This window comes from Vidua chalybeata, chromosome 1 (assembly GCF_026979565.1).
Source record: "Vidua chalybeata isolate OUT-0048 chromosome 1, bVidCha1 merged haplotype, whole genome shotgun sequence".
Taxonomy (NCBI): Eukaryota; Metazoa; Chordata; class Aves; order Passeriformes; family Viduidae; genus Vidua; species Vidua chalybeata.
Window position 1 is genome coordinate 55,326,877 of NC_071530.1, and position 22,095 is coordinate 55,348,971.

At 38.4% G+C, this 22,095-nt stretch overlaps 1 protein-coding gene across 3 annotated transcripts in view; it reads left to right on the forward strand.

The window, feature by feature from the left end:
• Positions 1–21,325, forward strand: part of AMPH (amphiphysin) — a 136,514-nt gene extending 115,189 nt beyond the window's left edge. For 2 of the 3 annotated variants that reach the window (XM_053935430.1, XM_053935413.1), the window contains 7 exons: positions 584–634; positions 2,657–2,770; positions 8,673–8,729; positions 13,505–13,642; positions 14,874–15,137; positions 17,494–17,595; positions 20,156–21,325. In XM_053935430.1, the coding sequence (XP_053791405.1) occupies positions 584–634; positions 2,657–2,770; positions 8,673–8,729; positions 13,505–13,642; positions 14,874–15,137; positions 17,494–17,595; positions 20,156–20,263 (834 nt within the window). In that variant the 3' untranslated portion in view covers positions 20,264–21,325. The remainder of the gene's footprint in view (positions 1–583; positions 635–2,656; positions 2,771–8,672; positions 8,730–13,504; positions 13,643–14,873; positions 15,138–17,493; positions 17,596–20,155) is intronic. The other variant, XM_053935422.1, reaches the window with a different exon arrangement.
• Positions 21,326–22,095: the final 770 nt, after the last annotated feature.

The window sequence follows — 22,095 nt, forward strand, 5'->3', positions numbered from 1 at the left end:
ATACACATTTTCTCTCTCCTCTGTGATAGGAAAATAATTTGGCCCAGCAATATTTTGCAAATTAATTGGTTTGAGTGAGCAAGATGTTGGGAAACACCTCTGTTTTTCTACTTAACATAGGTAAAATTTTGTATTTGTAATTGCTATAGTTATTATTAAAATAAAAGCCCGTGATCAAGAAGAGAGTACCTTAGAGCTGGCGTACTCTCCAGGCACAGCCATGTGTAATCTACAAAAAGGATCAGATTTCCACAACTTAGAAGTGCATTGCACCTTAAATGAAGTCCTTGTGAATCACACATATTTAATGAAGGGTGTGAATCACATGTATTTGCTACCTTATTGCGGTAAAAAATGTTGGTTTAGAAACATTGAATATAAAACTGACAAAATAATGGTTTTAATATCAATAGTACTCAGATAATTAAATAAATATTAAAATAATTTTTAGTTAAGTTTATTGGCCATCTTATTCTATGTAAATGTACTTAGTGATTGTACCTGAATAAACCATTAAAATGGACACCTGCAAATATACTATCCCAAATATTTTTACATTATTGTTTTTCATTTCTGTGTCTAGGATATCTCTGCATTTACAGTGCAATCGAATGAGAATGTGGAAGAGCCTTTGGTAAGTTGTGGCTTTTAGTTCCTTTTAAAATGTCTTATCAAAAAAGGTACAATTTTTCCTTTTTTCAAAGATATTTTCACTTTTTCTATGTTTTCTATCCTTTAAATCACACCACCTTCTGCAATTCTTCCATTTGGAAGAGCTGGTGATATCATTGTAGTTGTAAATCCATACTCACTGAAACAATCTTTCACAAGGATAGCACAGAGCAAAAGAAAAGAAAACCAGAACATTGTAAGGTATGTTTATTTTATAAAGGTGTAGTCAAACAGTTTGTTCACTTATTGCATTGAAGAAATTACTAGAATGAGTACTATGGTCCAGTGTACAGCAAGGACCTGATAGTACGTGATGGCTGTTACATATCTCCAAAATTGCTGTAATTTTATCTACTCACTTCCATATTAATAGTGGGCACAGTCTACTTCTAAGGAGGGCACAATCTTCTTGGAAGTGATCATACCTGGGCAGTTTTTTAGCTCCTCTTAAAAGTCTTTGCTTAGCCTGGAACAAGAATGAGAATAACAGCATTGCTGGGTGAGTGCTATAGTTACTTAATAGCAGCAGGGTGATATTTAATGTTATTTAATGTGGTGTTTGTGCTCATGATGGTTACTGATTATTCTGAGAGTATTTTTATTCATAGCTGCAGTGTGGTAACTTATCTGAAGTATGCTTTTCAACAAGTGACTTGAAGCACATCAGTGTAGTCTGCTTTGTTTTTCTTGTGATTTTAAGTCTGAAAGAATCTTCCAGCATTAAATGTCAGGAAACACATTACCTGGAATAAATCGACTTTATGTTTCTCATTTCAGTTCTATTTCTTCTTATGAAATTCTCTAGAGCTGTCATTAATGCACTACACTGAGAAATTTTTGCACAGTATTTTATAATATACGAGTGAATGCTTCTTAATGCTGTGCCAAATCCTGAAGGTCTTGCATAGACAGACTTCTCTGTACCTCATTAAAAATCAGACTGCTTAAGGAATATATGCAAAGAATTGAGAATTTATTGAGTTTTTTTTCCTGAAAAATATCAGGAGGAGAAAGTCTTCAAAATAGTAAAGAATATATAGAAGCTGTCTCTTCATCACAGGAGATACACATTCTAGCCAGCAACCTGTTATCAACTGCAAAGCAATTGCTTTTGAGCTTCATATTATGCTAAGCAATTTGTTCATGGTAAATTAATCTTTTGGGGTTATGATATCTGGTTGAGTCAGCCATCTTTATAAATCAAATATGCTAAACACAGCTTGGAGCTCTCTCCTTGTTAGGGGCATGTGTTTGCAGAGTAATGTCTCTATTGGAGATCACACTTCTGCTGTGAGCTCTTTTGCCACAAGACTGGACATGTTGCAGGGCTGGTGATATTTCATAGATCCTCTTGCTGGAAAATAAGCTGCGGCCAGAATTTAAAAGGGTTGAAATCACAATAGTAGGTTGATAAATAAGTGCCTTGTTAGGTGATTAAGAGCTCAAGAGAGAATGCGTGTTAATAAAAATCAGAGGTGATTGCTAGACTTCGTTGCTAGTATTCAATCAATCATTGTTTGTGCATATAAAAACTGTTTGAGTTTCATTCTCTGTTCATTGCTTCTTACCCTCACTGGAGGAGGGTATATTATCTGAGAACAGACAGAGGAGGGAGGGGGACATAATTTTTAAAAATCATGTTTGAAGACCAGGGTTGGTACACATGGGTGCCAGTTTCAATTTCTGGCCTTGCCAGCAGTTTCTGGAGCATTTTTGAGCAAACTGGGTGCTTTCCCCCCACTTCCATTACCTCTCACTGTAACTCAGGAAGCTTTCCTTGTGAGGGAGGCATGTAGGACTCATTTTACATAGAGAACATTGACGATGAAAATGCCCTTTACATGCTATCTTCTACTGGGGACAAAGCCTGGCAAGACTGAGCCTGAAGCAACACTGTGCCAGGCACAGTTCCCTTTCTCTCTCTTCCTCCCCAACATCATATACTCTTCAACAATTCTTCCACTATCTATTTAAAAATCAATAGCAAAAGACTGAGCCTGAAGAAACTCCACCTGGGGAACCTAAGGTTGAGGAAACCCCTGCTGCTGCTGTTGTGGAAAAGGAGGCTGTCCCTGCTGAGCCAGCAGAGCAGGCTGTGGTGAGTGATCTGTCCTCCATGCCACCTCCCGGAGCCACTTTTTATTATGGTGAATGTGCTTGCTGCATTTCAGCCATCCTTTCCACTGTCATCTTCCATGGCTAGTTTCTCTGCTGCCTGCTATGTCACAGCATGCCTCTCCAGCATGTGCCCCTTTCAGCCCTAAAATGTCATTCCTCTTACTTTGGGCATCTTAGACTCAAGTTGGCTGAGTGGTTGTGGTTTCACAAGTTGTTTGATGCCAGATGAACTTCAGAATGGGAAAGAATTTATGTCATTTTTAAATGACGTTAGTAGCAAGTTTCTCATTTCATTTCAAGCATTAAGCTAATGTACATCTTGTATAGTCCTTACTAGAGCAGGAAAATTCCATTAAAAAGTTATTGTAGTAGGTCTACAAGGCTCACAGTTTTAGAAATCAGTTGTGAGCCAAAGAGAGGACACCGAACACCAGCTGGGGGACTTTTTACATGTCAGAATTCAGGAAATGAAGAAGAAATTGCAGCTCTGCCTGAGGAGCTAAGCAAGGCATCCAGTATCACTGCAAATTAAGAGGTGGTCTGAGACAGTAGGCATGGAGTTTTCCTGATGACTAGCATCCCTTTTTATACAGGTATCTCAGACCATATTCTTTTTATCCAACTGAAGTTCCTCTCATACACACTAGTATCAGAAGGTCTTGGTGGTGGATGATACTCACAGGCTAAGAAACCCTGGAGGAAAACTGCATCTGTTTTTGTAGTCTGACATCTTTCATGCTTTCCTAAAGACAGTGACATGTTCAAAGGCTCTAATGAGTTGCTGGTAGAATATGAAGATTACTACTGAAAAACTGGATGGAAAAAAGGGGGTTGTTTTGTGTATAAGTTCCTCTGACACAGAAGCTGGTGGAAGATATATAACTCTGCTCTTTGTCCATCAAGCACAATTTGGTGTTACAAGTGTTCTTAGAAGAGAAGGTTTAAGCATGCTGAGCTGCACTTGGACTTGGGGGAGACCTTGTGTGTCTTCTGCTGCTAAGCAGGGATGATGATACCCAAATGACCATAAAATTAGGTGTTTTTCAGTAAGTGCTTGATACATTGCCATATGGATATCAATATTAAGCTAATGAGATGCAATTTAGCTGAAGAAAGTGGAAGTATCTGTAGATGAACTTACAGAGATCATCTGTCAATGATCTCTATAAGTGTAGCAGCAGAGAGCATGGATAGATGTCTAATTATCAGATATCAAGCTACTGAGCTCTTCCTAACAGGAAAAATAATTTATTGTGTGACGAAAATTGGGCAGGACTAGATGGGCTGTTCTGCAGGACTGTGGGGGAAAGAGCAGATAATACCTGGTTCTGTCCAACCTTACCCACTCTCTGGGGATGCCTAGCAGCATTGGACTTATGGAGGGAAGTGGTCACAGTGTCTTCCCCAGAACTACATTTAGGTTTAGTTCTGATTACACTTGCATGAACTTGCAGTATTTGTTTCATATTTTAATTCACTTTTTCTTGGTTCCATGGTTCACACTGGAAGAAATTATTCAGGATCATCCCCTTCTACTGACATAACTAGATGAAGAAAGCTTCATGGTCTGTGTAGATCAGGCTCTCCTCCTCTATGTGTTTTCAGTTCATATTGTCAGCTCTTTAGAAAGGCAGAAAAATGAAATTACCTATCTGAGGCACATTGTTTTGTCAGACTGTTGATAAAAATGCCTCATGTAAATGTAATGGTTTGGAATAAAGTAAGTGGGAGGGAAGGTGGAGAGAGAAGGAATGGAAAATTGGTCATTGACCTGAAGCTCTTCCCATGAGTGCATGGCGGGGAATAATGTGGAAGAACAGATATTAATGAAGCCAGAAAAGTGGTTTTATTTTGAAAAAAAAAAATGTAAAAGAAGTTTCCCATTTTTCCAAAAGGAAACATTTTTGTCCTGCACTAAGACAAAACAATGCTCTGAAGCCTGTTGCACATTTTAAGCACTAATTAAACAGTCTGCAGTACCAAGCATTTGCTTGCTGGCTAGCATGACCTTTTCAGTTGATCCATTTTGCTGCTGAGGAGTTCTGGGTCCATGGTGTGTTGTCAGCTGCTCTGGCTGAGTCACAGGAGTGCAGAGCTATTGGAAGAGAGGCAGAGATAAACAATGCAAGAGACAGACAATTTAAGAGCAATCCAAGAAGAGGAGGGTAGGCATTAAATAGAAGTTAAACAGTTTTAATTAGGCTTATTCTTGCTAATTCAAAATTATGTTGTCCGTACTAATTTGGGAAAAAAGCAAAGTGTTGATTTTAAAAACGCCTGAAATGGAGTGACTGCATTTGTATCTGAAAGGTTTTTATTTCAGAGAGAGTTTTTCAAGACTTGCAAAGAGGAGTTTTGAAGATAAGGATTAATGACAAATATGTTCAAAGCTAAGGAAAAGTACACTGAATTGCAAAAGATGAAACCATGTCATTTCCCAGCAGCACTTCTACATTCATTTGCTTTATGAGTGACAGTTTCCTTTAAAAGTAGAATTGTAAAATATTAATAGATAGTACTTAATTGGGAATCTTTTATCGAGTTTAGTTGCTTCCAGTTTTGGTGACAGCCAGTCCTCAGTTGAGTTTTTCTGTGGTAGTTTTCCAGTCACATCTCGTTAACCCAGAAAAGTTATGGCATAGATCCCTCATTATAGGAAATTCACGGTAAATTTTCTGGTAGGGTGTTCATTTAAATTATGGATAGAATGGTCCAGGGGATAGGGTACTACTTGCCCATATGGGCATTTTGGATTCAGTTACTTGCTGTTTCATAGTCTGCCTGATCAAGATTGGCAAAACTTCATTAGAAGAGCTCATCTACATTGTTGCCTAGGATCTCTACATATCTTTGTCTTGGTCCTTCAGATCTCCAGTGCCATAGAACGAATAAAGTTTTTATTAGTAGCTCTCAACAGTTGTTTTTTTTTTTTTTTTTTGGGGGGTGGGGGATAAAATGGTAATTAAAGGGACAGGATGACCATGTGTGCCAACAGAAAATAATTTAACCATGGTAAACAGTTTATGCATGGAATTTTCCACACAGAAAGAGTTGTGTTTCTTTTTCTAAAGCACCCCCAAAGGCAGCTATAAATCTAAAGGATAGTCTGAAGGATATAATGCCTTAACCACTGACTTATTTCTTTTTCAAGTAATACTGCCCCTCTCACCACATCAGTTTTTTCACATTCAAGCAAAGATGTCATGAGGACATCATAATAAAGTGAATGCTTATGAAATGTTGCTATTTCTCTTTCTTATTTTCCTGAATGTGAGACATAGTACTTGAAGATCAATTTTTCTACTTCCACTGCACTTACTAGTTTGGAAAGAGCTTCTCAGTACTTTGGGTCTGATGCCTGCCTGGAATCTGATGTTCTCCCATTAAACAGTCAGACGCTCAGCTAAATACTGTGTTTTTCAGAGTAGTATATAAGCATACGTGAAGCTACCTCCTGATAAGCTCTTTGCAGATGGAGTGAGTACAGCAGAGGCCAGGGAACAACCTGCAACCAAGCATATCTAATTAGGATTCAATCCCACTTTAGGTACTATTCGCAGTGCCCAAATGGTGGAATGTGTAGTTTGGGAGAACAATACAATGGTTAGATACAGAAGAGCTGTCAGCTGTGCCCGGATTCTGAGCGTGAAGCTAAGTGCAGGTGAAGAATGGGATCATAAGGCCATTAAAAATATGTGGCTCTTTTACAGGAGAGAACTGATGTAGAACAGTGTTTTTCTTTTGAAGTCTCCAGAAGAAGATTTTTCTCTCTGGAACCAGGGTGTTAGTTTCCTAATGTTATTCCAGTCATCCTTTTTACTAGGGTTTCATGCTCTAAAAGTGATACAGTTTATCATGCCTCTCTTCTCAAACTCCATTATCCACAAAATCCCAACTTCCAGCTAATCAGAAAAGCAAAATGCTACTAAATTGACTAGTACACAATAGTCAAATTAGCTACAGGAAAGCTCAAGCTTTGGGAAATAAAAGAAGCTCTCCTTACTTTCACCTTTCCAACCAAAATTGTGCTTTTAGTTAACAAGAAAACAGTTCTTATTTAAAAATATGCCTATGTATATATTAAATCATTCTGCAAAGATACCCAAAGCTAGGCTGATGGGATTCTTACCAGAGAATATTGCCAGGGAATTACTAAGAAAATGAAAAAAGCCGATATGTTCCCAACTTTGAAGTGCAAGATTATACTAATTTCTGAAGGCAAATTGTAAATACAGCTGCTGGCAGAAATTCAGCACTTTTTAATAGTACAAGTAGGGAAATCATCTGTGTACTGACTTGAAGTTGGATATAATGCTTTTATGGGCAACAGTTTGCTATGCTCTAGAAAAAAAAAATTCTCTAGGTGGCTCTGTGCATACATACATTACTAGAGTGTGAAATATTTATATTTTGCTGCTGATATTTGGCTTTTTCTTTTTAAGACCCTCTACAGCCTCCTCAAACTTACTATAAAATTGAAGACCACATAGCAGAGGCTTGGCAACTTAAAAGGAATTAATAATTTTTTAAAAGGTTATATAACATTGCGGTTTTAACAGGGATAAGGCTGTAAGAGGTTTCTTTGGCAGCACTACTGTCAGCAGCTGCCCTGTCCTGATGTCTGGGCATGTTTAGGGTTTACGACTGACTGTAAACAATGAGAGAGTAGAAAAAAAAAGAGTGATATGAAGTTTGTATGGAACTCACCATTCTTTTATTAAAAAAGAAATATGCAACCATTTGAGATGAAACTTTAAGGAATTTTGGCGTGACAGTTGTGTGTGTGAAGGCAGGTAGCTGGAGCCGGAGTATGTGAGGTTTCCTGGCTTCTGACTACCAAAGCAGGCTTTCCAATATACCATGCCCCCAAGTATGCTTGCATAACTTCTCTTCACCCTTACTGCTCTGTAGAAAAATCTAACCTAGCTGTGTCAAAATTTATTAGCAAAATTGATTTCCATAGTGGGTGTTTGACTTGGTTTTGCTTAGCAGAGTGTCTTCAGAAATAGCCATGTCTGCAGAGAGTCAAACCTTAACAGCTAAAATAGCACTTCCAACTATTCCACACCAAACCTGAATTTTAGTGGTTTTGACTGTTGACCTTTTGTAGAAAAGGACCTGGTGCTGATAACAAGTAATAAGTACTGTTTGGGAGGAGCTTGGTACTGGTCAGTGCATTCAATTGTTTGAACACCTAAATGGGTGTCAGATTTGGAAAACCACTGATGTCTAACTTCGTTAATGTCAGGCACCTGCTGTATATACCACTGAATATGGACCCAAAGTAAGGTGAGTGGGGAAAACAAAAACAAAACACAAAAAAAAAAAAAAAAAAAAAAAAAAACAAAAAAAAAAAAAAAAAAAAAAAAAAAAAACAAAAAAAAAACCACACCACCAAACTTTGTGACCAACATCTCTTGGGAGTGATCTTTAAATGAGCTGCAGTCCAATGTAAGTGGAATTAGTATTTTATGAAGTTTACACTGAGGCCCTGGTGAATTACAGGAGCAGCAGCAGGTGATAATGGAAACAGTTTGAGTCACATGGTGGGAGAAATTTGAGCTTGGTGGAAACTGCAAGGTTGTTTACTAAATAATTCTTCAAAGCTTGTGCTGTTACCAGAACACTAGTAGTAAAAGTAAGTCAAATTGTCCTTAATAGTTCCAGTGTGATGATGGTAACATATGTAAAGGGTTTGTTTTAGCACATAAGTACTTCTATTCTTCTATTTCAGATTATATGGGGCAGTATCCTTCTGCTCAATAGTATATACTAGCTCATTTAGCCATTGCATCTCATACATGGCATGCTTCCATTAGCTTTTCTCTGCAGCCATTGCTTCAGCATGTGTAAGGTGATGATCATATTTCCTTTTTATACAGGAGAATGTCGAGGCAGAAGATAAGGAGACAACTGGAGTTGCCGAGAAGAAAAGCGAGGTACGTATGAATAGACTTGAGTATGGTTGTGCTTTAATATTTTCAACCATTGCAAAAAATTTGTCCATATGCATGTCATCAATAGGCAGGCCAATACCATGCAACTGTGACCTAGCTGTGGTATCTAAGTCTAACACTGCACAGATATATCTGCACCCATGGCATATATTCTAACATATCACCTCTCATTCAATGTCGGATTTATCTTAGAAACTGCCTGTTGCAGCAGTATAGAGTGATAAATATTTCAGGGCAGCAAACAAAGCAGCTCCCTGGCTAAAGGAGGTATAATGCTGTTTCTATTGATATTTGGAAATATGCTGCATAGATTCCCAGTAGCTTTTACAAATTTCTGTATATTTGTTTGCCTAGCCTTTCTGTAAATTTCTTTATAAAAAAAAACTATGATTAATAATTTATTTTTCCTAGCATAATATGCCCTGAGCTATAACAGATACTTGGAAATAATAATGTTATGAGTTGGTTTGCTAAAGCATAGTCTGGCATTATTAGATACAGTTAAAATCAAATTACAAAGCAAATGAAATGCTCAGTGACATACTTTAGGCTGTGCATATATGGACTTGAATGATTGCATATTGCTTATATTTTGGAGTAATAAAAGTACTTACTCTGAATCCTTGTATTCTGAAGTGAAACTACAATGTGTTCAAACATGCACAGAGGGCAGCACAAGAGGATTGGCTGCATGTTAAACTCAGGAATAGAAACAGGGACTGGGAAATAACTTCTAGTTACTAATCACTGAGGATTTGTATCTCAAGGTGCTAGCAACCTGCTTTTTTTGTTGTTACTCAGTTTGGTGCCATGATATATACAAAAAGGTAATGAACTGGTTTCAGAACTTGCTAAGTTCAGCTGTCCAGGCTTAGGTTCATTGTCCTGCTGTAAAACTGCATTAGGTCTGCTAGAGCCAAGGATATATCTGTGGCTGTAGGGCATACCAGTGTCACTTGGAAGTGAATTTGGGACTCATTGGTGCTGTATTCCTCACCACACGTGCCACAGCACTGCCACATTCACATGGAAGCCAGTGGAATTGCATTGAAAGAAAGTGCAGAATGGGAGTGGTAGATCAAGCCCAGCATGGTGTGGACTCAGTGCAAGAGAGTGTTGTTTTGTTCCTCGAGCATTGCCTTGTCACTCCTAACAAGTCTGGTTCAAGAAGAAATCTGCAAGAAATGCCTCACAGTTGTGCTAGCACCAAGGCTAAGTCTTTGAAATCTTCCCTCTTTATTCTAATACTACTTGTTCGCTCTCCTATCTGAGAGTGAATTTGCCCATATTCTGTTTAAAACAGCTGTTTAAAACAGTATGCAGAAGAGCTGCCATAAGAAATTAAGTTATTTGCTAAGCCAGTATTTGACTGTTAATGGAGTGTGGTCCCTTTGATACTCTGTAATTTGCATAACAAATTATTCAGTAGTACTTCAAAATTTTCCAAGACTTTGCAACTGATGCATTCCCTAAAGCTTGATGATTGGTCTCTCTTGACATTAGATAGCTTAGCTGTGATTATAACCAACTGACATAAAAATTACCTATTCCTATTCTAAATCCAGCCATGGGGCAAGAACTTCACCTCTGGACGACAAGTGTATCAGAGGGAACGCCTCTGGCAGACCCCAGCAACAGGCTTGGTACCCCTTTTCCTCTTCCTGGGCTCATTATTGCTACTGCTGAATCTCTGGCATTGTGTTGAGCTGAGAGTAATGTTAATGAGAGTACAATGGTGTGGATAAGCTGCATCCTGGCTAAAGAAAAATTCACATCCGTGCAATAAAAACAGTCGAGTGGTTCTATCACATGCCTCAAGATACTGGATGATCCTTTCTTTTGCCCCTGTGTGCTTGATGTAATGGGACAGCTGTCCAAATTTCAATAATGCTGCTAGAGATAGCTAATTTGGAATACTATTAGACTATCTAATGTTAATTAATTACCTGTATAAAAGAGATTTGTAGGATTGGTTTTCAGTGTAAAGTAAGGTAATACAAGTAGCAGTATCTGCAAGGATGTGGTTCAACACAGCTGGTTATGAATTCAACCTCCTGCCCTTTTTTTTCCTCTTCTGTACTAATCAGATATTTGAGGCTAATAGTGAGGTTCATTCTGTGTGACCTCATATGCCTTTTTATAAAATCTTTTTTTAATCATCTAGCTTTTATTGGTTTTGTACTCTAAGACACAAGAAAAATGATTGTGATTGTGAACTGTGGTATACATTTAGTGACTCCTGACTGCATGCTGTGAGAGTGTCACCCTTTCACTGTGGGACATTTGTGAGCCAATTCATGTAAATTAGTATTCTCCTCCTTAGTAAAATAAAATGGTCCATACAAATCCAATAAGCAGAAAAGATTCAGAATAGACAGCAAGACCAATTTCTGCAGCATGCTCTTAGAAATGCATGGTGTCAAATGAATCTGATGTGCACCCACTCTTTCCTACTAGCTTTTCCAGGTAGCATTCATCATTTATTTGTGTATCTTCTTGGATCAAAACTGCTAAAATTGGTAATACTATATGAGTGGCAGACTTGCATGCCTTACAGGAAAAAATGTCAACATCTGATCTTGTCGATGTTATTTCCTCTTACAATACAGCATGCTTCAGCAGCAGAAGCAGTTTCAATTTAATTTAAAGTTCCCCAGTGATTTCTAGAAATCCATACAATATTTTCTGTCTTCATGGATTCCAGGAGGATTTCTTTATCATATCAATTAACAGCAGCAAATAGGAATAGTGGTGAATATTTAATGTTGCTAAAAAGCAATGCCTGAACAGTGCCCTTGAACAGTTGCTGAGTTCAGGTAGTGAAGTTAGCTTCATCCACAGGGGAAAGATCAAACTGAGGAAATAAATAGCATCAGACTGTTCACTGGAGATCAGAGATTACTGCTAACTGTGGCTTGACATTGGTACCTTGAAAAGAGTTTTCCTTCAGTGTTTTTTTTAATCCTTGAGACATCTGCTGTAAGGTAAAAATTCTGTCTTGAAGTTAAGTAGATTAAAACAATGAGTTTTGTCATTTACCTTCAATAGTCCAAACCTTAAGATTAATTCATTGTAAGTATATACTCAATATGCTACCATAAGCAGTATATAGCAATGCAAATGGTAGGGGGATGCATAAATTACAAGTGTCTTGATTTAAGATAGTTTAAAAGGAGAACACTCTGGAATGAGTTACCTCCCTTTACAGAGTCAACCAGTCCCTTTCCACCACTAAGGAATGAATACGAGTAGATACATGTGAAAAATAACAGTTTACTAATAAATGAAACAGCAACCGGCAAAAGCTAACAGTAAATAACTGCTAGATACAAAATAGCTAAATCTTATGAACCCCTGAGAACAAAGAGAGATCCAAAATGCCAGCAAACTCCCTTTCCTGAGATAGCACCCAGCAGGGGCAACTGCATGGGAAAGATAAAGGGACAAGATGGCATCTGATCCCTCCCAGGAAGGCAGGAGGTCATGGAGCAATTCCAGTGGTAGATGAAGACCTGACAGCCCCTCTGGGGTCAGTGCCCTCGTCACAGCAGGAGACAGCAGGGCAGGCAGGGCCAGGCAAAGCAGTTGGGCCGGTGCCACGCACGGCTGACAACGGCTTGGGCCAGAGCCAGGGCTGCTCCACTACTGTCAGCGTGATACCTCGACTGCAGATGGGCACCTGCGGAATTCATCCCAAGGCAGCTTAAAGCCTCCAATTTCAGTCTCTCCAAGATAAGGGAGAAGACAAAAATACGAAAAAAGAACCCAAAAAGGGAGATGCCTCTGCTTAAGCAAAGACCAAGCAGCTGGCAAAGCAAAAACCACGCAGCAAGAGGGGACAAACTGCCTGCTAGAGCAGACTGTAATAATGTCCACAATAGCATACCGCCCCAGTTTTTCCAACTGCAGGGTCTTAAAGAGACAGTAACAATTTGGGGAGCAGATAGATAGGGAATACAATAACCTTTTGAGTTACCCAAAATAACAAGTAACAGTTTCTGCTGATGAAGCATTAAACATTGTTCTAGTAGTAGGCAGGTACTTTTCTATGCACTTTCCATGAGTCAGAATAAATCATGCATTAACTTTTCAACACAGACTGATCAGAAATTATTCAGTCACAGACAGACTGAATAGGCTTTATGTATCTTTTTATACTGACATAACTATAGATCTTTGTGGTTAATTTTTTTCTGATACTTACCCAGATGTAGAATATATTTACTTCTGACATGACCTGATTTGTAAGTCTCTCTGTTAGAAAGGAATGTGTAACTAAGATTACAAGATTCTTGAAGCCAGGCAAGGTCTGTGGTGAGGTAGGTAACTAGCTAGAGAAGACTTGAAGGCTCTTCCCAAGAGCAGATTCCATTAGCAGGGTCCTGGGGGCCTCTAGACAGTTTGCAAGCTCCTCCTCCTCTGCAGAAACCAGTGGTAAATTTCTTCCGCAACACAGCTGGAACACAAGGGAAGGAGAACAGCTTTGATAAACAGTTACTCATAATACCCGAGGACTCTGCTAAATGTTGCCTGGTGAGGTTTCATAAATGTCTCTCTCCCACCTTTTAATCAGTTTTTCTGAGCAAGCTTGTCCCCAGCATTGCTCTTCTTCATAAATTAAGAGGAACACCAGTGAACTCAAGACAATAGGTCAGCATCACACGGGGAGGTCACAGAGCAGAGGCTGGCCCATGTTCTCTCCAGCAAGAGAACTGTAGCTCGTATCCTGAAAGGTCCCTCTCTTCTATTGTTTTTAGCTGGTACCTGTTGGTGAAAGGACTGCAGCATCAGAAGACAGTGCAGCTGTGGCAGCAGGAGCTGCCACCACTGAGCAGGAGGATGTTGCTGAAGGTGACAAACCTCAGGAAGAAGAAAAAGAGGCTGATATGTCTCAGGTAACTCATGCCAGTGCATGGGAGAGTACGTTAAGGGAATCGGGACAGATTAAGCAGCCCAAGAGAGGCAAGGCTACTGCAGTTCTGTGCCCCTAGGTTCAACCAGTAGCAAGATTGATGTTCTCTTGGGATGGCCCTAGGAAGGTCTCACACAGGGTATCCTTTCTTCTAAGTCCTTACTTTGGGTTGTGCCTGCCTTTGTGTCTCTGTACTCCCCTAGGCTTGTGGAGATGGGACTTAATTGCCCTCTCATGGCCCTGTGAGCAGCATGGACAGCATGTTGTTTGGGCTATCCCCCACTGTTGTCTCTCTGTGCTTCTCTGTGTAGATAACATTTATCACATAACATAACAGGGCTTTCTGGAGAAATATGCAGAGAAGCAATTGGATTTATCTTATATCCTGGCACCATGTCCTATCAATAGCATTACTTTGTTTCATGTAAGTCATGGCAGTCAAGCCATGTATCCATATCTGGCATGCTGCCTTTTCCTCTGCAACCTCTGAGGAGCTGGCAAACACCTGCTATAGCAGACCCTGTAGCTAGGCAGCCAGTTATTACCTGATTTCATTGCATATTCTATTTCATCTGTGCTCCAGGATAAGATGGTCTGGAAGAGGATCAGTGAACATGTTTTTTTCAGGTTGGGTGCTACAACAAGTTTTGTTAAATGCTTTTTTTACTGGGATCCATGATTGGTCAGATGCTACTTAGATTTTTTGCTTTCTCTGTTCCCAGTTACATTGTTGTAAATCAGGAGAGATCCCTTCAGTCAAAGAAATAGGTCATATTTCCTTCTTTCATCACCTTCTATCACTATTATCCTGCTGACTTCCATTTCCAAATAAAAACAGTACAGTGACTACTGGAACTTCAAACCTGCCAAAACTAGAGAGCGGAGTGAAGGAAAAAGGTCTAGTAATTTCCAGAAACACTGAAAATTAAGCCCAAGCTACCTACCAAGAATTTTTATTGTTTAGTGCAATAATGTGTAAAGGAGGTTTAGGAGGACTAAGGGGAGCAGTGATAACAGGGAGGGGGTTATTCCTTGGCAAATACTGTTTTCTGTCTTAAGAATTCATGGTAGAGGAAAAAATAAATTTTCATCCCCATATATGCCCTATGCAATAAGCAAACAATAGTGTTTTCCTGCTTGAAATAAAGTACTAAATAGTTTTGTATTTCTTTCCTGTGTGGGGTTTGTTTTTTGGTTTTTTTTTTTTTTCCCAGGAGAAGGTCAGCAGCATCCCTTCAGTAGTAATAGATCCAGCATCAAACAACGAGGGGGAGGGAGAACATGAAGTCATCATGAATGAGTCCAGAGATGCCAAAAGAGAGATGGGCGCTCAGGTCACTGACACTCCTCTCAGTGAAACTTCCCAATCTGGAAATGAGCAGAAACCTGCTGAAGAAATCCAGGCTGTACTTTCTCAGGATCAGCCTGTTCCAGCAGAAGATGCAGTTTCAGCAATGCCATCTGGTTTTCTCTATAAGGTCTGTTTCTCCATTCTTCTTTTAGATATCCCTAGCTTCTGTGGATGTGTCTTGTCTGCAAAGGTAGTGTCATGATTTGTTGAGGGCAAAGTATTCTTAGTTTATCAGCCACATGCATGCACAAATACATGCAACTACAAGTGTAATATTGTGCTGTTGCTTCATGAGTAAAGTCTGAAAAGATACATTTTCTGCATGCTTGTTGCTGTGCATATCCTTATGTAGCTATAAGATTCATTGAAGTACAAGAACCCTTGAATCTCACCAAATGACTGCTGAAAATTAATATATTGAATAAAACTGCACTGGTACATAGTTAATCAGTAATATTGTTGATATATGCTAATTATATATCTGATATGCTAACAATATATTTGATCTCTAAGGTCCCTTGCAAACCCGATCCATTCTATGATTCTCTGATCATTTAAAAAATGGCTTTTTTCTGGCCTGAAAATCGGTAGTGGAAGTACTAATTCTATTGAAACACATGGCCACAATTAATGGGAATGAAGCCAAAATGTCATTCAGTAACTTTAGTAATAATATAAACTATTAGGGTAATCAAACAGAAAAAATTAATGAGGCATAAGAAAAATTCTTTCCTTGGCTGGCAAAACCACCAGGGTTTCCCGGTTCACAACGTTCTTTGAAAATACTTTTAATTTAGAATCACTGAGCAGCAGAAAAGCTCCTTGAGGATGGATGAACTTTACATACTTCCTACTATAATTTGCATAGTTCAGACTAATTAGTCCCATAGCACTCTCTAAGTATGCCATTCTTTGTGGTCTGTTCTTGTTGCTCAATATTTTCTGCAAACTTTGTGGATAACAGTAGGGTAAAGGTAAACACTATCATGCAACTCAAACATGCTGACATAGTTAATCTTTTGCTTTTCATCCCACTCTCTAGGGTCAGACATAGAGAAGGAGAAGCAGAATATATGCTTGCAATCTGGTTCCCAATGCCACTTTCTTTTATAGTTGCAGAGTTATCATGGAGCTGTCTGTGCTTTGAGAAAATTAGACTAGCTATCTTTTAAAGAGTTAAAACCATTTACTTAAAATGGTCTGTTTACAATGACATGCTGATCTTGCCAATGTTTGAATGCTCACCCCTTTGAAAGGCAAATATTTTTGGCATACCCATCTGCTGGTAAGTGGGAGTTCCTTCCAAGGCAATCATTAATTAGGGTTCCCATTACTCACCTCTTTGATTATCTGTTGCAATGGGTACTATGTATATGTGACTCAAATTTTTATAGATATTTTAGATTATTTTTATAGATATTTTATAGATACTTAGAAGAGTAATACAACAGTGGCCACAACAAGAGAATGAGAGAATGTAAAGTTCCTGAGAGTATTTCTCAATTTTATTTGTAAAATCCTGCCATTCCTCTCGCAAATTTCATGATAATGGTGAATGGAAGCAAGTTTCTTACATGGGAAAAATGAGAGCGGCAGGCCTGTCCAACAGGCAGGACTTGAGGAATGTTGCATTATTGTCTGTCCTTGAGATCTTGTAATCTTGGGGAAGGATCTTAAGTTTCTTCTGATAGTCTCAGAAAAGGAAACTACTTTAAGTTGTCCCTGCTTCTAAGGAAATGCATAAAAAACTGACATGAATCAATGCCTTTATTATCAATTTATGGCTGATCAAAGGAGGTGGTTCTGTTCTTGTGAGATCCCAACTGGAGTGCTGCATACAGTTCTGGTGTCCCCAGCATAAGAAGGACATGGAATTTTTGGAACAAATCCAGAGGAGGGGCAAGGTTGATAAGAGGACTGGAACAGCGCCACCTCAAACACAGGCTGAGAAAATTGGAGCTGTTCAGCCTGGAGAAGAGAAGGTTCCATGCAGACCTCATGGCAACCTTCCAGTATCTGAAGGGGACCTATAGGGAAGCTGGTGAGGGCCTCTTCATTAGGAACTGTAGTTCCTTGTAGGACAAGGAGTAATGGGTACAAATTGAAAGAGGGAAAATTTGGATTAAATATTAGGAAGAAATTTTTACTGTGAGGGTGGTGAGACATGAGAACAGGTTGCCCAGGGAGGTTGTGGATGCCTCAGCCCTGGCAGTGTTCAAAGCCAGGTTGGATAAGGCCTTGAACAACCTGATGTAGGGGAAAGTGTTCCTGCCCATGGCAGGGGAGGTTGGGACTAGATGATCTTTAAGGTCCATTCAACCTGTTAGCATTCCATGATTCTCTGATAATTTGAATATACTTGTCTATAGCATATGTTTGCATAAAGACTAATTTTTTTTTTCAGTCCAGATTTAACAAGTAATTTTGTTGAGAAAATGTCTTCATTTAGGTCACATCTATATGTGTGGTGTTTTTTTCTTTAGGTTGAAGTTCTGCATGATTTTGAGGCAGCTAACAGTGATGAGCTTAATTTAAAACGAGGAGATATTGTACTAGTGATTCCTTCTGAGACCACAGCTGATCAGGTAAAAATGTGGTTCTTGCATTGACATTTGGTTCTTTTGTTGACATTTTTCTTTATCTTAGCTTTCTTTTCTTACTGATTATAGTTAATGGGAATGTGTATTCAAAATTATGTTACTACAAAAAACACAAAGATTTTACTTATGCCTTTGTATGTAGTTTCATTTGAGACTAAATGGCACAGTTGACTATACCTGAAGTCACAGATACATGTTATTAGCAGGATCTGACCTCTGCATATTTTATAGGGCTGATTTGTGCTACATTGTATTTTATATTGACACACAGGTACACAAGGATTTCATGCAGAGGATGACCTACAAACTTTGTTACATTGTTCTATATCATCTTGTCAACATTCCAGTAGAGTTGATTACATGCTCCCTAAAGGTTCCATTTTTATGTGTGATTTGAGGAAATAATGCAGATTCAGCCACAGAGAGCCCTGAGAATGCAGACAAATCGTGGTGTCCTATAGCCAAAAGGTATAGAGATGCTGCTCTGTGTTAGGTGCCTCTGATAACTTTGCCCCTTGGAAGCCTGAATCTAAATTAAACAATACTTTAATTAAGGCATCTAATTTTGTTCTAACATTGCATTTCAGGTGAAATTTTAAACAAATGTATTCTATATATTAAATTGAATTGCAGTGAAGTATGTTGATTTTGGCTGCTACTTTAAAAGAGAAGACTGTACTGTACACTATTAGCATCAGCCACCCCATGGGCATCTGTTACTGCCTATAGTGTTGGTAAGAAGTCTCCCAGTTGATTTGGGGGTTGAGAAGTAGGGGACTGCCTACTTCAGGCAGGATCCTGCCTGATCAGATAGCTAAAAGCACTGCTCTGAAAGAAGAATACATCTTAAAATAGGTCTAAATACTAATGCCCTAAGCACATATGAGTCCTGAGAACTGTGTTTGAAATTGTTTTGCTGGTTGATGCTGTTCTAAGTTAGGTAGTTATCAGTCCTCTTGGCTGTGCTTTCTTTAATTCAAGATACAAATTCTTGGCTTTTGTGAATGGTGGTTTTTTACTTATTTCAGAACAAAATATTTACACTACAGCAGGTGCATAACTCTTTCTATTGGAATGAAATATATTATCCCTACTCAAATTATGCTGTCTTACCTCATGGGCAGTTCAATTGATTTCACTGTCAGTGTTTGCAGAATAGGACACTACTCTAAGGATAGCAAAATATACTCTCTGACTCTAGTCTGGTTATTGCTAGGATATTAGGTGTTAAATACATGATAATGCTTGGTGAGTCCATGAAGTGTAATTATTCTTCTGGTGTGCACTGAAATTCCCATTAGCATTAATTGAAGTAAACTGTGTGCAGTGATGGAGAAAATAAACCTTTACATATTCATGTTTCTGAAGCCATTTTTTTCATATATTTATTGCACGTTACATATTTACCCCTCATGTTTAACATCACCATAAAGCTCAATACTTTTGTCTTTTGCCAGGTACTTTGTTGATTTCTATAGAGGCTTATCTTTGTAATTCTTTATTCTCCTTCAAAAATTAATTGTCTAAAGATGTAATTCCAATACACCTGATAACATCAACCTCCATTTGAAGCAAACCGGTCCCACCCAGTGGCTTTTTCCATTAGAATTGTGTTGAAGTTATTATCCAGTAAAACTGTGTATTCCTTTCTACAGTCCATACTGCCTATGCTAAGGAGCTGCAATTCCTCTATTTCTTAGATATTCCACATGCCTCACTTAAATGTACCCAGTCAATGTCACAGATAAGCTGGATCTACTTTAATGATGCTTATTTGGGGCAGAGAGCCCCCAGTAGCACACACAGCCACCCCACAATCATGACTTGATGGTGTATGTGATTATCTGTTCAAGCTGTTCTGTCTGCATATGTACTGTCTGTACAATAATAATATGGCAACAATAGAAGTTCTGTTTGCCATGCATTTGTTTCAGTTCCTTTTCTTTAAAGGAAAAAAGATACAGAGTTTCTTAGTGAGATGAGAGTTGATTGGTCATTTTTAAAAATACCAAATGATTTTATTCTAGGTAGAAATTGTCACACTTGAGAGAATCCAGTACTTTCCAATAAGAAATCTCTCATTTGTTTGCTTGGACAGCTGGTGATTTATTGATATTTTGCTTGTCAAGTCCTGGTTTGGGTTTCCAGGAGTTTTTTGAAAAAGAATTACATATTTTCTAGAGATAGTAACTCCTGAGTCTGCAAGAACTGTTCTTTCTTCTGACTGTCGATACATAAATGAGAGAAAAAATACCTCAGAGGAAAAAAATTAGGATTCAGAACTATTCTTCTCCCACCTAGAATATTAAGTTCAGCCAGGAGTTAGATGGGCTAAAGGCTGTATCGTGTGCTTGCAGTCACTTGGTCTCACAAAATTGTAGTCTGGTAGAACAGAGAAAATGGTCTGTGCAAAATTAGAAGCAGCTTTTTAACCAAAACACCAAATCCTTTAGCCATGTTATTATGAAACACCTTCAGGTCTGAAGCTCATAGTGAGGAATGGGGGAGAGCTGAAATTTAAGAGACTCTGTCCTTTTCTTTGCAGGAGGCTGGCTGGTTGACTGGCATTAAGGAATCTGAGTGGCTTCAGTACAGAGATGCAAATAGTTATAAAGGACTTTTCCCAGAGAACTTCACACGCCATCTGGAGTAGTTCTCCCAGGCAGACAAATGTAGTATGAAACTCAGTCAGTAGGTTTTTAACCTCTTTGAAACACAGGAGCCCACCTTTTTGTTGTTTAAGCTGTTAATGGTTTACAGACTGGTGCCAGACAAAGCTAGTTGAAACATATCAAATGAGCATGAATGCAAACAGTTAAGCTGGAATTTATGAAGCAGTACATGGGAAAAAAATCAGATAAAAATGAAGTGTCCATATTTGTTCACGAGTATGTGGCGACAGGTTTGTTTGTGCTTCATCAGAGCTATGGTGATCCTGTATTTGATCCTTTCCCATGAAATCTGAAATTAGCTTCCTCAATACCAAAACCTTAACTTCTCTGCACTAAGTGTATTGTATTTTGTTGCACTGTAGAAAATTTAATTAATTATCCTGTAGTTATAAGGTCAAACTATTACAAGTTCCATGTGTTAAAAAGATAGTTAACTACTGCAACATTTTTCAGTGTTATTTTTGGACATGCATAATATATATACACAAGAACTTATGTGTGTATATATAAGTGCATATGGCTATATGCATTTTCACAACTTCATTGTAGCTCTTTGGCTGTGTAGTATCATCCAGTACATGCATTACTTTTTCATTTTCTGGCATTACAGGTAATAGTTTTGTTCAAAGCAAAACTAACTACTCCATTGCCGAAACATGATACAATATCTGTGTTTGTAATGTGAAATTTTCATTCTTAGATGATGAATAACTTTATGTTCAAAGCCGCTGACCTTTGAGAAGGCATGGCTCGGTCTCCTCTTCCAGCTGCAGTAGTTACAATGAGATAATCTGGAGGGGGGAGTTGTTATGATGCTAATCTATACTTTTTTATTTAATTGGCTGAATACATTTTCAAAAAGAAACAGAACTAATCTCTGAGAATAAATAAACACAATATATTTTCACTATATGTATTTATGCAGCATACCTTCACAGAACCTTTTAAAGTAAGATATATATATATATCCTGTATCAGAAAGTCATCTGTAACTTATGTTTTCCAGTGCTGTGTCATTAAAAATAAACCTTTGGTCCAAAGAAGCTGTTTCTTTTGTGGTGCTTTTTAAGTTTTTTAAGAAGTCCATATAATTTATACATTGTATTATATAATCTAATCTTAATTTAATACCTCTTTTTCCAAAGGAATATAGCATAACAGGTGCAACCTCTAAATTCTTGTTCTCAACCTGAGTTGTGGCCAGAGTTCCAAAAGGTCTGAACCCCAGCTCAGCATGTCTCTCTGCTGCTCTTCCTGTTCCCAACTCTCACCACCAGCTAATATCTGTCCAGTGAGAAAGGGAGCTTGTCTGTATTTAACCATCACTCAGCTGAAGATCTCTGTCTCTTATTAATTTTTTCTTGTCCACTTTTTTTCATGTGGAATGTAAGTTTTCTATAAATTGTGTTTGCCGAGGCATGGAAGCTGAAAATATTTAGGAACATCTATATTTTCCTAGGAATGCACTTATTTTTCATTAAACATTTGTCATCTCGTAAGCAAACAATATCTGTTTCCACTCCATTCCTAATTTGCTAAATCTCAGTTGAACAAACAGGGGGTTTGTGCATCTTGAAGAAGAGGAGAGTTGATTTTTCTCTGTTTTTCAGGGTCTCTTTCAGTAGGTTTCAAAGGTAAGTGTTGATAGCTGTGAAGAAGCTGGATGGCTCAGTTGTGATAGCTAGGATTTTAGATTTGAAATATCCAGTGAGTCTAAGGAGGTTACAGGAAAGCACTCTGGTTTTCTGTTCATTCCTTCAACAAGTTTGATCTAGGGCCAAGAATCTCTCCAAGGACAAAACTTACTTTTGGT